This window comes from Carassius carassius, chromosome 1 (assembly GCF_963082965.1).
Source record: "Carassius carassius chromosome 1, fCarCar2.1, whole genome shotgun sequence".
Taxonomy (NCBI): Eukaryota; Metazoa; Chordata; class Actinopteri; order Cypriniformes; family Cyprinidae; genus Carassius; species Carassius carassius.
The window spans coordinates 40,824,244-40,836,529 of NC_081755.1; the positions used below are offsets into that span (position 1 = coordinate 40,824,244).

Consider the following 12,286-nt stretch of genomic DNA (forward strand, 5'->3'; position numbering starts at 1 on the left):
ATATCTGTAAAGTGCACTGATGCATGAAATATAAATCGAGAAATATATTAGTATGAGTCTGTAATAAACTGCATAATAAATTGACAAACACCAAAATGTGGATTATAGAAATTGGACTGTCTCAGTAATACAGGCAGTAATAAATGACAACCAGTGAAAGATATTATCCACGGAGAAATTCACTTCAAAGTAATAACTAGTAGGCTAAACATGAACAATACGAGCCGCGATGCTAGCGGGATAATCCGCTCGTTAAGCAGTATCAAATTACACTCAGACAGATCGCTAAACATCAACCACACCACAAACATGGTCTAAATTAGCGCAGTTGGGATACAGTATGACAATCTGTTATTCACAACATACAGAAAGGAGAACTTACTTTGTCATAAACTTTCTCTTGCACATAAACACTGCACATGAATGCGTGCACGCGATATGATCGCTCAACTGGAGTAGCTTAGTGAATAGCCAATTACGCTGAGTCCGTATGTGCTGAGAACGCTGCACTACGTTATTTGCTTACAAGGCAACTTAAAATATCACACACGCAACCAACTTAATATTTAAGCGACAGAATTCACAACAGGTGCGATGGATGTAACTGAAGTGTTAGATGCTGTAGAATCTACATTCTCTATTGTATTTCTAATGTTATCTATTTTATCAGTGAAGAAATTCATAAAGTCATTACTATTTAACGTTGGTGGAATATTTGAATCAGGTGGCATCTGGTAATTTGTTAATTTAGCCACTGTGCTAAATAAAAACCTTGGATTGTTTTGGTTATTTTCTATGAGTTTGTGGATATGCTCTGCCCTAGCAGTTTTTAGAGCCTGTCTATAGCTGGACATACTGTTTTTCCATGCAATTCTAAAAACTTCCAAGTTAGTCTTTCTCCATTTGCGTTCAAGACTACGAGTTACTTTCTTGAGAGAGTGAGTATTACTGTTATACCATGGCACAGTACGTTTTTCTCTAACCTTTTTCAATTTGATGGGGGCAACAGCTTCTAATGTATTAGAGAAAATAGTGCCCATGTTGTCAGTCATTTCGTCTAATTCATGTGTATTTTTGGGTACAAATAGCAGTTGAAGATAGATCAGGCAGGTTATTTGCGAATCTGTCTTTGGTGGCTGGAACAATAGTTCTGCCCAGACGGTAACGCTGAGACATATAGTTAATATCAGTGATATGCAGCATGCACGATACAAGGAAATGGTCTGTAACATCATCACATCGAGGTACGATATCTATAGCAGTAAGATCGATTCCATGCGATATAATTAAATCTAGTGTATGATTAAAACGATGAGTGGGCCTGGTGACATTTTGCTTGAGTTTATTAGGTCAGTAAGCGCAAGTCCTAATACATAATTTGTGTTATCAACATGAATATTAAAATCTACAAATGATTAGTGTCTTATCAACTGTAACCAGAAGGTCTGAGAGGAAATCTGCAAATTCTTTTAGGAATTCTGTATACGGCCCTGGTGGTCTATACACAGTAGCCAGAGCAAGAGATACATTAGATTTCTTTTGCATGTCTGACAGTGTAACATTAAAGAGAAGTATTTCGAATGAGTTAAACCTGTATCCCGTTTTCTGGGTAACATTGAAAATATCACTATATATTGTTGCAACCCCTCCGCCACGACCAGTCTGACGGGGCTCATGCTTATAACAGTAGTTTGGTGGAGTCGACTCATTTAGACCAAAATAATCATTTGGTTTTAGCCAGGTTTCAGTCAAGCAGAGTACATCAAAACTATTATCTGTGATCATTTCATTTACAATAATGGCTTTGGGTGTGAGTGATCTAATATCTATGAGCACAAACTTTAAAAAAAAATTTTGTTCATTTACTTTACATGTTTCTGGTTTAATCACGATAAGATTTTTTCTAGATCCTACATTAAATTTATATTTTGACCTCACTATTCGGGGAACAGACACAGTCTTATTAGATTTTTCAGCACAAGTACTTTTATCATTTAAGTGGGTGGAACAAAAGTCATCATAATAGTTATTTGAGAATTGTCTTACAAGTCACATGGAGCGAAGTGTCCTGGAGATGTTGTCAGAGAGCAGCTCCGCTCCGCCTCTGCTGGGGTGCAGACCATCAGCGCGAAACAGCCTAGGACGCTCCCAGAAAAGATTCCAGTTATTAACAAATAGCAGTTTCTGTTCTTTACACCATGACAACAACCATTCATTTAAAGCAAAAAGTCTACTGAACTTTTCGTGTCCTCGTCGATACGTGGGCAGTGTAGAGCTTAGATTCTCTGCCCGAGCTCGGGCTCGACCCGACCCGACCCGCGGGCCGGGCCGGGCCGGGCCCATATTTCCCGCCACCGTCCTCGGGCCGGGTCGGGTCGGGCCCTTGATAAAGCACGTCACGTGTCATGCGCAGCGTCTCGTCCACTCGCAGTCTCGCATGCGTGACGCATCACACCTGCTGTGCGTGCTGTACTATTCAGTAGAATAAGTGCAACATGGAGCTTGAAGAATCAAAGAAAAAAATTAAAACAGGAGAATTAACTTTGAGCAAGTTTGGAGGAAAATCGGAGGTATGGAAACATTTTAAACTAGTCGTGGGGAGTGACAACATATGTGTTGGCTTTGTCTTGTGCATTAAATGCGGCACGCATATATATATATATATATATATATATATATAAAACTGCGCAGCTCCCCCGTAGCCTAAATGATCTACAGCACAGCAGCATCTGCGGTAAAAAAAAAAAAAAAAAAAAATCTGGCGCCGCCCCTGGTTATAACGGCCCACATATTAAAAATCGTCGGGTTTCAATCGGGCTCGGGCTCATAATTACAGTGAACGTGTCGGGCCAGGCCGGGCTCGGACACAACGTGCTCGGGCTCGGGTAGGGTCGGGCTTTTTTTTTTTGGTCCCGATCTAAGCTCTAGGGCAGTGGTCCTGACACGATGATCGTCGCCACGGGCGTCGTGCTGCGAACCGTCTCGATCAGGCTGCTGAAGTCCCTCTTCAGCGTCTCCGTCTGCCGCAGCGTGGTGTCGTTAACCCCGGCGTGAAGAATGACCGCTCTGGGGCTCTCGTCTGCCTTCAGGATCGCGGGTATCTGCGCAGAAACATCGAGAACACGAGCACCAGGGAAACAATGAGTGTGCACTTTACCTTCGGCTAAAGTAGCACGGACGTGTCGGACGATGGAGTCTCCGATGATCACAGCATCGTGTCCCGTCTCACGGAGGGGAGCAAAGCGGTTCCGGGGGGAGATCTGGAAGACAGGAGGGGGAGAAGTCGTCGCCCGGGGCCTGGCTCGCATCCTCCGCTGTGGATGCACCCAGGGTCCGTGGTGTCCCTGCGCCAGAGTGAAGGACATCTGGGAAGATCGCGTCCTGGGTGCACCGGGCCTGTGCAGAGAAACACACGGAGTAGACGTGGTGGGACTGTTAACAGCACGCTGTATACTTACCCCGGACTTGTGCGCGTCAGCCCGGGATGATTCCAGCGCGGCTCTCCGCTCTCTCAGCTGGGCCTGCCTCACCTCCAGGTCGCGAATCCGCTTCTCCACGGAAGCAGCACCGAATGCAGCTCGAACGTGTCCTCGCCTGCAATCAAAGGTAGACATTCATCCGCCATTAAAGCAAATAACAGTGAGTACAGCAATGGTAATGTGTCTGAATACAGTATTAGCAATGTAAGCGCAGTTAGCAGCAACCACGCTGCTGATGCTAACGGGCTATAAGCTAAAAGCGGACCCAGGAGATCAAAATAAAACTAGTGATAACGAGGCGCTCTGCTTGTTTTTGTTGTAGAATACAATAGTGGATATATTCACATGGAAAGGAATATATAAACGGAAACGATGGTGTATAAAATAGATTTTTAAGATAAAAAGTCGATAAAAAGAATATAGTGATGGAGCTCAAACGCAGTACAGGCGCCAACAACAAACAGGAAGTGACGTCCAACAGAAAGTGATGACGAAGAATTGACAGAGCAACCATCAAGTTTTAGACAGTGTTCTAGGTTATAACAAGCAGAGTTTTTAGGTCCTATGATTAACACCTCTGTTTTTTTCAGAATTTAGCAGTAAGAAATTACTCGTCATCCAGTTTTTTATATCAACTATGCATTCCATTAGTTTTTCAAATTGGTGTGTTTCACCGTGCTGCAAAGAAATATAGAGCTGAGTATCATCAGCATAACAGTGAAAGCTAACACCATGTTTCCTGATGATATCTCCCTAGGGTAACATATAAAGCGTGAAGAGTAGCGGCCCTAGTACTGAGCCTTGAGGTACTCCATACTGCACTTGTGATCGATATGATACATCTTCATTCACTGCTACGAACTGATGGCAGTCATATAAGTACGATTTAAACCATGCTAATGCACTTCCATTAATGCCAACAAAGTGTTCAAGTCTATGCAAAAGAATGTTGTGGTCAATTGTGTCAAACGCAGCACAAAGATCTAATAAAACTAATAGAGAGATACACCCACGATCAGATGATAAGAGCAGATCATTTGTAACTCTAAGGAGAGCAGTCAGTACTATGATACGGTCTAAATCCTGACTGGAAATCCTCACATATACCATTTTTCTCTAAGAAGGAAGATAATTGTGAGGATACCACCTTTTCTATTATCTTGGACAGAAAAGGGAGATTCGAGATTGCTCTATAATTAACTATTTCTTTGGGGTCAAGTTGTGGTTTTTTGATGAGAGGCTTAATAACAGCCAGTTTGGAGGTTTTGGGGACATATCCTAATGACAATGAGGAATTAATAATAGTCAGAAGAGGATCAATGACTTCTGGAAGCACCTCTTTTAGGAGCTTAGATGGTATAGGGTCTAACATACATGTTGTTGGTTTAGATGATTTAACAAGTTTATACAATTCTTCCTCTCCTATAGTAGAGAATGAGTGGAACTGTTCCTCAGGGGGTCTATAGTGCACTGTCTGATGTGATACTGTAGCTGACGGCTGAATGGTTGCAATTTTATCTCTAATAGTATCGATTTTAGAAGTAAAGTAGTTCATAAAGTCATTACTGCTGTGGTGTTGGGAAATGTCAACACTTGTTGAGGCTTTAATTTTCGTTAATTTAGCCACTGTATTGAATAAATACCTGGGGTTATGTTTGTTTTCTTCTAAAAGAGAAGAAAAGTAATCGGATCTAGCAGTTTTTAATGCTTTTCTGTAGGATAGGTTACTTTCCCGCCAAGCAATACGAAATACCTCTAGTTTTGTTTTCCTCCAGCTGCGCTCCATTTTTCGGCCAGCTCTCTTTAGGGTGCGAGTATGCTCATTATACCATGGTGTCAAACTGTTTTCCTTAACCTTCCTTAAGCGTAAATGAGCAACTGTATTTAAAGTGCTAGAAAAGAGAGAGTCAGTAATTTCTATTACATCATCAAGTTGTTCTGAGGTTTTGGATATGCTAATTAATTTGGATACATCAGGAAGATAACTTAAAAAGCAGTCTTTTGTGGTAGAAGTGATGGTGCTTCCATACTTGTAACAAGAAGTAGAATTTACAATTTTGGCTATATGAAGTTTGCACAAAACTAAATAATGATCTGAGATATCATCACTTGGCTTCATAATTTCAACACTATCAACATCAATTCCATGTGACAGTATTAAATCTAGAGTATGATTTCGACAATGAGTAGGTCCTGAAACGTGTTGTCTAACCCCAATAGAGTTCAGAATGTCTATAAATGCTGATCCCAATGCATCTTTTTCATTATCAACATGGATATTAAAATCACCAACTATTAAAACTTTATCTGCAGCCAGAACTAACTCGGATGTAAAATCACCAAACTCTTTAATAAAGTCTTTATGGTGCCCTGGTGGCCTGTATACAGTAGCCAGTACAAACATAGCAGGGGATTTATCATTAACATTTGTTTCTCTGGATAATGTTATATAAAGCACCATTACTTCAAACGAGTTATACTTGAAGCCTGCCCTCTGAGAAATCCTGAAAACGTTGTTATAAATTGAAGCAACACCTCCCCCTTTGCCTTTTAGACGCGGCTCATGTTTATAACAGTAATTTTGGGGGATGGACTCATTTAAAATAATGTAATCATCAGGTTTTAGCCAGGTTTCTGTCAAACAGAGCACATCTATATTATGATCAGTGATCATATTATTTACAAAAAGTGTTTTCTTAAAAAGGGATCTGATATTCAATAAGCCAAGCTTTATCATTTGTTTACATATTGCATCTGTTTTTTATTTGTTGAACCTCAATTAAATTGTTAATCTTAACTTGGTTTCGACGTTTTTTATTTTCTAGTTCGGGGAACAGACACAGTCTCTATAGTGAAGTGACATTCAGCCAAGTATGGTGACCCATACTCAGAATTTGTGCTCTGCATTTAACCCATCCGAAATGCACACACACAGAGCAGTGAACACACACACACTGTGAACACACACCCGGAGCAGTGGGCAGCCATTTATGCTGCGGCGCCCGGGGAGCAGTTCGATGCCTTGCTCAAGGGCACCTAAGTCGTGGTATTGAGGGTGGAGAGAGAACTGTACATGCACTCCCCCCACCCACAATTCCTGCCGGCCCGGGAATCGAACTCACAACCTTTCGATTGGGAGTCCGACTCTCAAACCATTAGGCCACAACTTCCCGTAGTGTGATGTCTAGGTGAAAGAGTCTCTATGTGCTGAGAATTAGCTGACCTCTGTGACGTGAGACAGCTAGCAGACGGTCGGTTTAGCCAGTCTGTCTGCTTCCTGACCTGGGCCCCAGTTAGTCAAGTATAAACACAAGACTATTTGCCATATTTCTAGAGAGAAGAGTGGCGCCACCCCAGGAGGGATGAAGACCATCTCTTTTCAACAGGTCAGGTCTGCCCCAAAAGCTCGTCCAATTGTCTATGAAACCTATGTTATTCTGTGGGCACCACTTAGACATCGAGCCATTGAGTGATGACAATCTGCTATGCATCTCGTCACCACGGTAAGCAGGGAGGGGACCAGAGCATATTACAGTGTCTGACATTGTGCTTGCAAGTTCACACACCTCTTTAATGTTATTTTTAGTGATCTCCGACTGGTGAAGTCGAACATCATTAGCGCCGGCATGAATAACAATCTTACTGTATTTACGTTTAGCATTAGCCAGCACTTTTAAATTTGCCAAGATGTCAGACGCTCTGGCTTCCGGTAAACATTTGACTATGGTGGCTGGTGTCTGTATATTCACGTTCCGTACAATAGAATCACGAATTACTAGAGCACTTTCATCAGGTTTCTCAGTGGGTGCATCACTGAGTGGGGAGAACCTGTTTAATGTTTTGATCGGAACAGAAGAGCGGTGTTTTGACCCACGACTACGCTGCCTCACTGTCACCCAGTTGCCCTGCTGCAGGGGCTCTGTTGCCGGAACCGAACAATGTACAGGAATCCTTGAGCTAGACGCATCCAAAGCTGTATCTAAAGCCCTAACATTCTTACTGTCCTCAATTAAAGTTTGGATGCGTGTCTCTAATTCTGAAATCTTCTCTGTCAGCCTAACTATTTCCCTGCATTTATCACATGTGAATCCCTCATCTGCGACAGAGATAGATAAACTGTCCATGTGGCAAGAGGTGCAAATAACAATAGCATGAGAAGCCATTACTCACCGTGCTTGATGAAATATTCTTACTGCGGTTGTTTGATGAACTTGTGAAAAACTGGAGCGAGAGAAAGGAGAGGAGAAAAGAAAACAGCGATAGGTTCGAATGAAAACGCTAATGACAAGCTAACGAGTGCTAATGCTTTGCAGGTGTACTGCACTCACGGATATAAAATAAAAGTGAACGATTAAAATTAATCTGATAAGATTGATCGATAATATCAGAAATATGGTGTGAATTAAGTTCTATTTTATCACTTTAAAAAACAGAGAGTGATAGTAAATAAGTACCATTTACCTCCTGTGAATCCAGTGCAAATTTGGATTTTGAGCCTTCCCCTGCTGGTCTGAGGAGTATATTTGTATACTGCTGCTTAATTTCTGATTTAAAGATTTTGAATGAGAGCTGCCTATTAGGTTTGGTAGCTGGCCGTAGATCTCATAGGTTCAGTAGGAAAATTGGTATTGCTTACATACAGTATCTTTCTTACCCAGCAGAGATTGGCTGGTGAGTGAAAATCATGGCTCAGGTGCTTCATATGGACTCTAGTTTTCCAGGTAAGGTCCCACTTTGAATTCAGATACTACACATACTCTAATGTTTATATATTGTGATTCTGTTGACTTTCTCCAGTTCGTCCACACTTAAGAGGCTAACTAGTAAAGTGAAGCCCTGATTCAGTCATAATCTTATTATTTTCCCTGTTGTCTGATTCCAAGATTAGACCGAGATTTCCTGCAGTTTATAGTTGTTTCCTCTATGCTTAGGGAAGATTAACTCCCCGGAGCCCCCCTCCTTGCATGTGAAGGACTCAGAGGCTCCATACTCAGTAGAGACCCCCTATGGCTACCGTCTGGACCTGGACTTCCTCAAGTATGTCAATGATATTGAAAAGGGCAACACTATTAAGAAGGTGCCAGTGCAGCGGCGGCCACGTTATGGCTCGCTTCCACGTGGCTATGGATACACGGGCTCCTGGTGGACCTCCACTGAGTCACTCTGCTCCAACGCCAGCATGGACAGCCGTCACTCGTCGTACTCCTACTGTGCACCGGGATTTCATAGCTCACAGCGACCCAACTTCAGTACGGCACGTGTGGAGAAGACCTTGCTGGACGCTCGCCGCAAGCTGGAGGAGGAGAAGGATGGCCGTCGTTTCTCGAACCTGGGCAGCATGCACAGCAGCATGGCAGGCTCCAACACCTCACTATCCAGTGCCCACAGCTTCAATCGTGCACAGGGAGGTGGCTCCTATACGCCAATGAGCTCTGGCTTGTCCACACCCGTCTCACCCACTCCCGCCCATCTGCAGCACATACGGGAGCAGATGGCTGTCGCCCTGCGGAAGATCCGGGAACTGGAGGAGCAGGTGAAGACCATCCCGGTGCTGCAAGTAAAGATCTCTGTACTTCAGGAGGAGAAGAGGCAGCTCAGCGTACAACTCAAGAGCCAGAAGTTCTTGGGCCACACACTGGGGTTTAGTCGGAGCCGTCCACGAGGAGAGCTCTACATCGACATCCCCGAAGAGGAGACGAGAAACGGGACAGGAGCCGCGAACAGAGCCGCAGGAAGTCTATCACCTACCACTCCAGGTTCCCTTCAGGACTCAGGATGTGAAATCGAGGAGACTGTAATTGTCGGTGGAGCTCGTCCGGGTGCAAAGAGGGAGGTGCGAACTGTCAGTGTGGGACCTGATGTGGTTTACTGTCAAGTGGGAGTTGGGGTGCGAGAAGAAGACTTGGGGCTGCTGCCTGAAGCCGAAGCCCTCAAGACTAAGTTGGGGCTTTTAGAAGTTCAGCTGAGAAAAATGACACAGGAGCTACAGAGTGCTCAGCAGCAAGTGGAAGCAGCTCAGAGAGAGAGGCGAGCTCTTTCTGCTCAGGTGGGCCATGCGGTGAGAGCCACCAGTATCGGCTGGCTGGAGCAGCAGGGTGAGGCCAGTGCGGGCCTGCACACAGTTGTCAGTTTTACTCAGCAGCCTCGTCAGCAGAGGACCGTGGGAATCCAAGTCTACACGCTGGAGCAGCCAACAGTGTTGGGAGTAGGGACACTGCTAAGAGCCCAGGGTTGCACTTCTCCTGCTCAGCCTGGGTCTGTACTGGAAGGAGCTCACAGAAGACATGCAGAGTCCCCAGCAGCAGCAGCAGAGGGTGTGTATATCTGTCGCTATTTACTCGCCTTCATGTTGTTCCTAACCTGAATTACATTTCATGGAACATGAAAGGAAGCAGAATATCTGTGTTGCATTTTTCTATAAAATAACAGTAAAAGGGTAAAGACAATGTTCACTTGGTAAATTACAAAGAAGCACCATAAAAGTGCTCCGTCCCCCATATTAGTATTCTGACACCAAAGTTTAGCTTTGTATGAGCAACAGAGTGAAATTTAAGTCATTATTCACTCAGATCTCCTAATTCTCCTAATCCTAACCCAACTGAATATACACATGTTGAGTGAAGACACAATGTGCCAAGCTTGAAGGCAGTGGAGCCATTGCCCATTTGAATATTCAAAATAATCTTGTCTGTTCCTTACTTAAAGCTGTTGTATGGATTTATAACTTTTTGGAATATAGTGCATAAGGGGTTATTACACTTTTTGTTCCATTGATTTTTGTGGGATTTTTGTGAAAATTGCAGCATGCATAGTCTCCATTTCTCCAAGAGCAAAAAAGTTGAACCAACATTTTTGGATGAACTATCCCATTAAACCACCCCTTTGTTTTTTCCTTCAGAATCACCACGTGAATTCCCCATTGCAATAAGCTCTAAGCAGGTGCGGGAGGTCTTGAGAAGTGAAGTGTCCAAATCAGTGCCAGTGACCAACCAGGCAACTGCTATGGAGACAAAACGCAGCCAAGTGTCAGCCGTCTGCCATCGGCTAAAAGAGGGCGAGATTATCCAGCAACCAGCAGAAGAAGCCATTCAAATCGATCCAGCAAAACCAGGTTTGCTTTGTAGTTTTTAGTAACTGCTAAAAAACATATCAGGCATCTTCCATGGATATATATAGATATCTATAAGATAACTTATGGTTTTTACACTGTCCATGTGTGTGTGTTTTTCCAGCCTCCCCTCAGTCCAACCTGAGGTCAATCATGAAGCGAAAGGCAGATGGGGAACCTGGCTCTCCGTACACCAAAAAGAACCTGCAGTTCATAGGAGTCAATGGAGGGTAAAAAAGAATTATGCAAATTAAATAAATATGTTGTAGATATTTGTGTCAACAAAGTTATCATTGAACTACTATGTTTTTTTATGTTTCTTTTAGCACAACATATATGTTGCTCAGACTATTTGGTTAAGGGTGACTTTTTGGTTTTTGGAAACTATTGTTTTTAGGAAACTTGATATTAAACTGAAAACAAGCACAATTTTGTCTCCTTCAGGATATACACATCTTGTTTAGATGATCAATTTGGAATACATTTAATTAGATCAGAGGGGTTTATGAGGTAAATAACAGAGCTAATGTGCCCTGCAGGTACGAGTCGACATCCTCTGACGACAGCAGCTCGGAAAGTTCAGAAGATGAAAGCGATGCAAGCGAATACCACGAGGCTACAGAGAAACTACCGGAATCTGTGGCACAGCAGTCTCCGGTGACCTCCTGCAGCCCGCAGCCCATCTGTGAGACAGCAGCTGCTCAAACTCCTCAGCACAGCACTGCCCAGCCACCAGCCAATCACACTGCAGCACAGCAGAGCACCAGCCAATCACAAGCCACGGATGCAGCTACCCAGCAACAGGTCACCCAATCACCAGCAGCAGAGGCAGGCATACAGCACTCTGTAAACCAATCGTCAGTGACCACCACGGCTCATCTGGAGGACATCGTTCAATCAGCAGATGTTTTCCAAGGGCGTTCCTCTCAAAGCACAGCCGCGTCTCTTGAACAAGACTGTGTCCAGTCATCATCCACCAGCACTACTGAGCAGCAATCCCTAGCCACTGATTCGAACGTCCAGCCAGATGTGTCGGGCCTTGCTGCTCAGCAGACAGTCTCTCAATCACAATCCACCAGTGCCAAGCCTCAGCAAGATGTTAGCCAATCAAAAACCACTGACCTCACCATCCAACAAGTAGCAAAACAGTCACAATCTACTGATGCCTCAGCAAAACAGGACATAGCCATATCCTCCACCACTGATCCAGCTGCAAATACAAGCACCACCGCTACTAACAAACATGCACGCAGGTAGGGAGGCTCAAATCAGATCACTTTTGATTATGTAGTTGGCTGTAAATGCTGATTTACAAAAATGTCCCTTTTCTTTTCCAGTCTGGAATTAAGTGGCAGTCTCGTGGCAGCCCTCCAAACCTTACAGAAGGCACTCAGTGAACCAAATGCATTCAGCCATCAAAATGCAGTATGTTCATCAGTTGTGTTCCTATGCTTAAAAGTGATAGATAGCATAGTTCATAACTTAAAAGTGAAGTATGTAATTATTTTACTTAGATAAAGTGGGTAATTGCATAGGGTCCTGTGAATATTTTTGACCACATTTTTCTATTGTTCCATTGATGCATTTTAAATATTAAAATAGAACAATATCATCACTATTGTCATTGCTTATTTTACTACATTTCCCATTCAAAACTTGGCCATAAAACTCGTCCAGTATTTTAGTGCCTCAACCATGA

General features: G+C 43.4%; 1 protein-coding gene across 3 annotated transcripts in view; it reads left to right on the forward strand.

Moving 5' to 3' along the window:
- LOC132150439 (KN motif and ankyrin repeat domain-containing protein 2-like) overlaps nucleotides 1-12,286 on the forward strand; it is a 40,247-nt gene that overhangs the window by 23,997 nt on the left and 3,964 nt on the right. For all 3 annotated transcript variants that reach the window (XM_059559249.1, XM_059559248.1, XM_059559250.1), the window contains 6 exons: nucleotides 8,138-8,200; nucleotides 8,411-9,793; nucleotides 10,378-10,590; nucleotides 10,712-10,817; nucleotides 11,127-11,840; nucleotides 11,925-12,012. In XM_059559249.1, coding sequence (XP_059415232.1) covers nucleotides 8,164-8,200; nucleotides 8,411-9,793; nucleotides 10,378-10,590; nucleotides 10,712-10,817; nucleotides 11,127-11,840; nucleotides 11,925-12,012 — 2,541 coding nt within the window. In that variant the 5' untranslated portion in view covers nucleotides 8,138-8,163. The remainder of the gene's footprint in view (nucleotides 1-8,137; nucleotides 8,201-8,410; nucleotides 9,794-10,377; nucleotides 10,591-10,711; nucleotides 10,818-11,126; nucleotides 11,841-11,924; nucleotides 12,013-12,286) is intronic.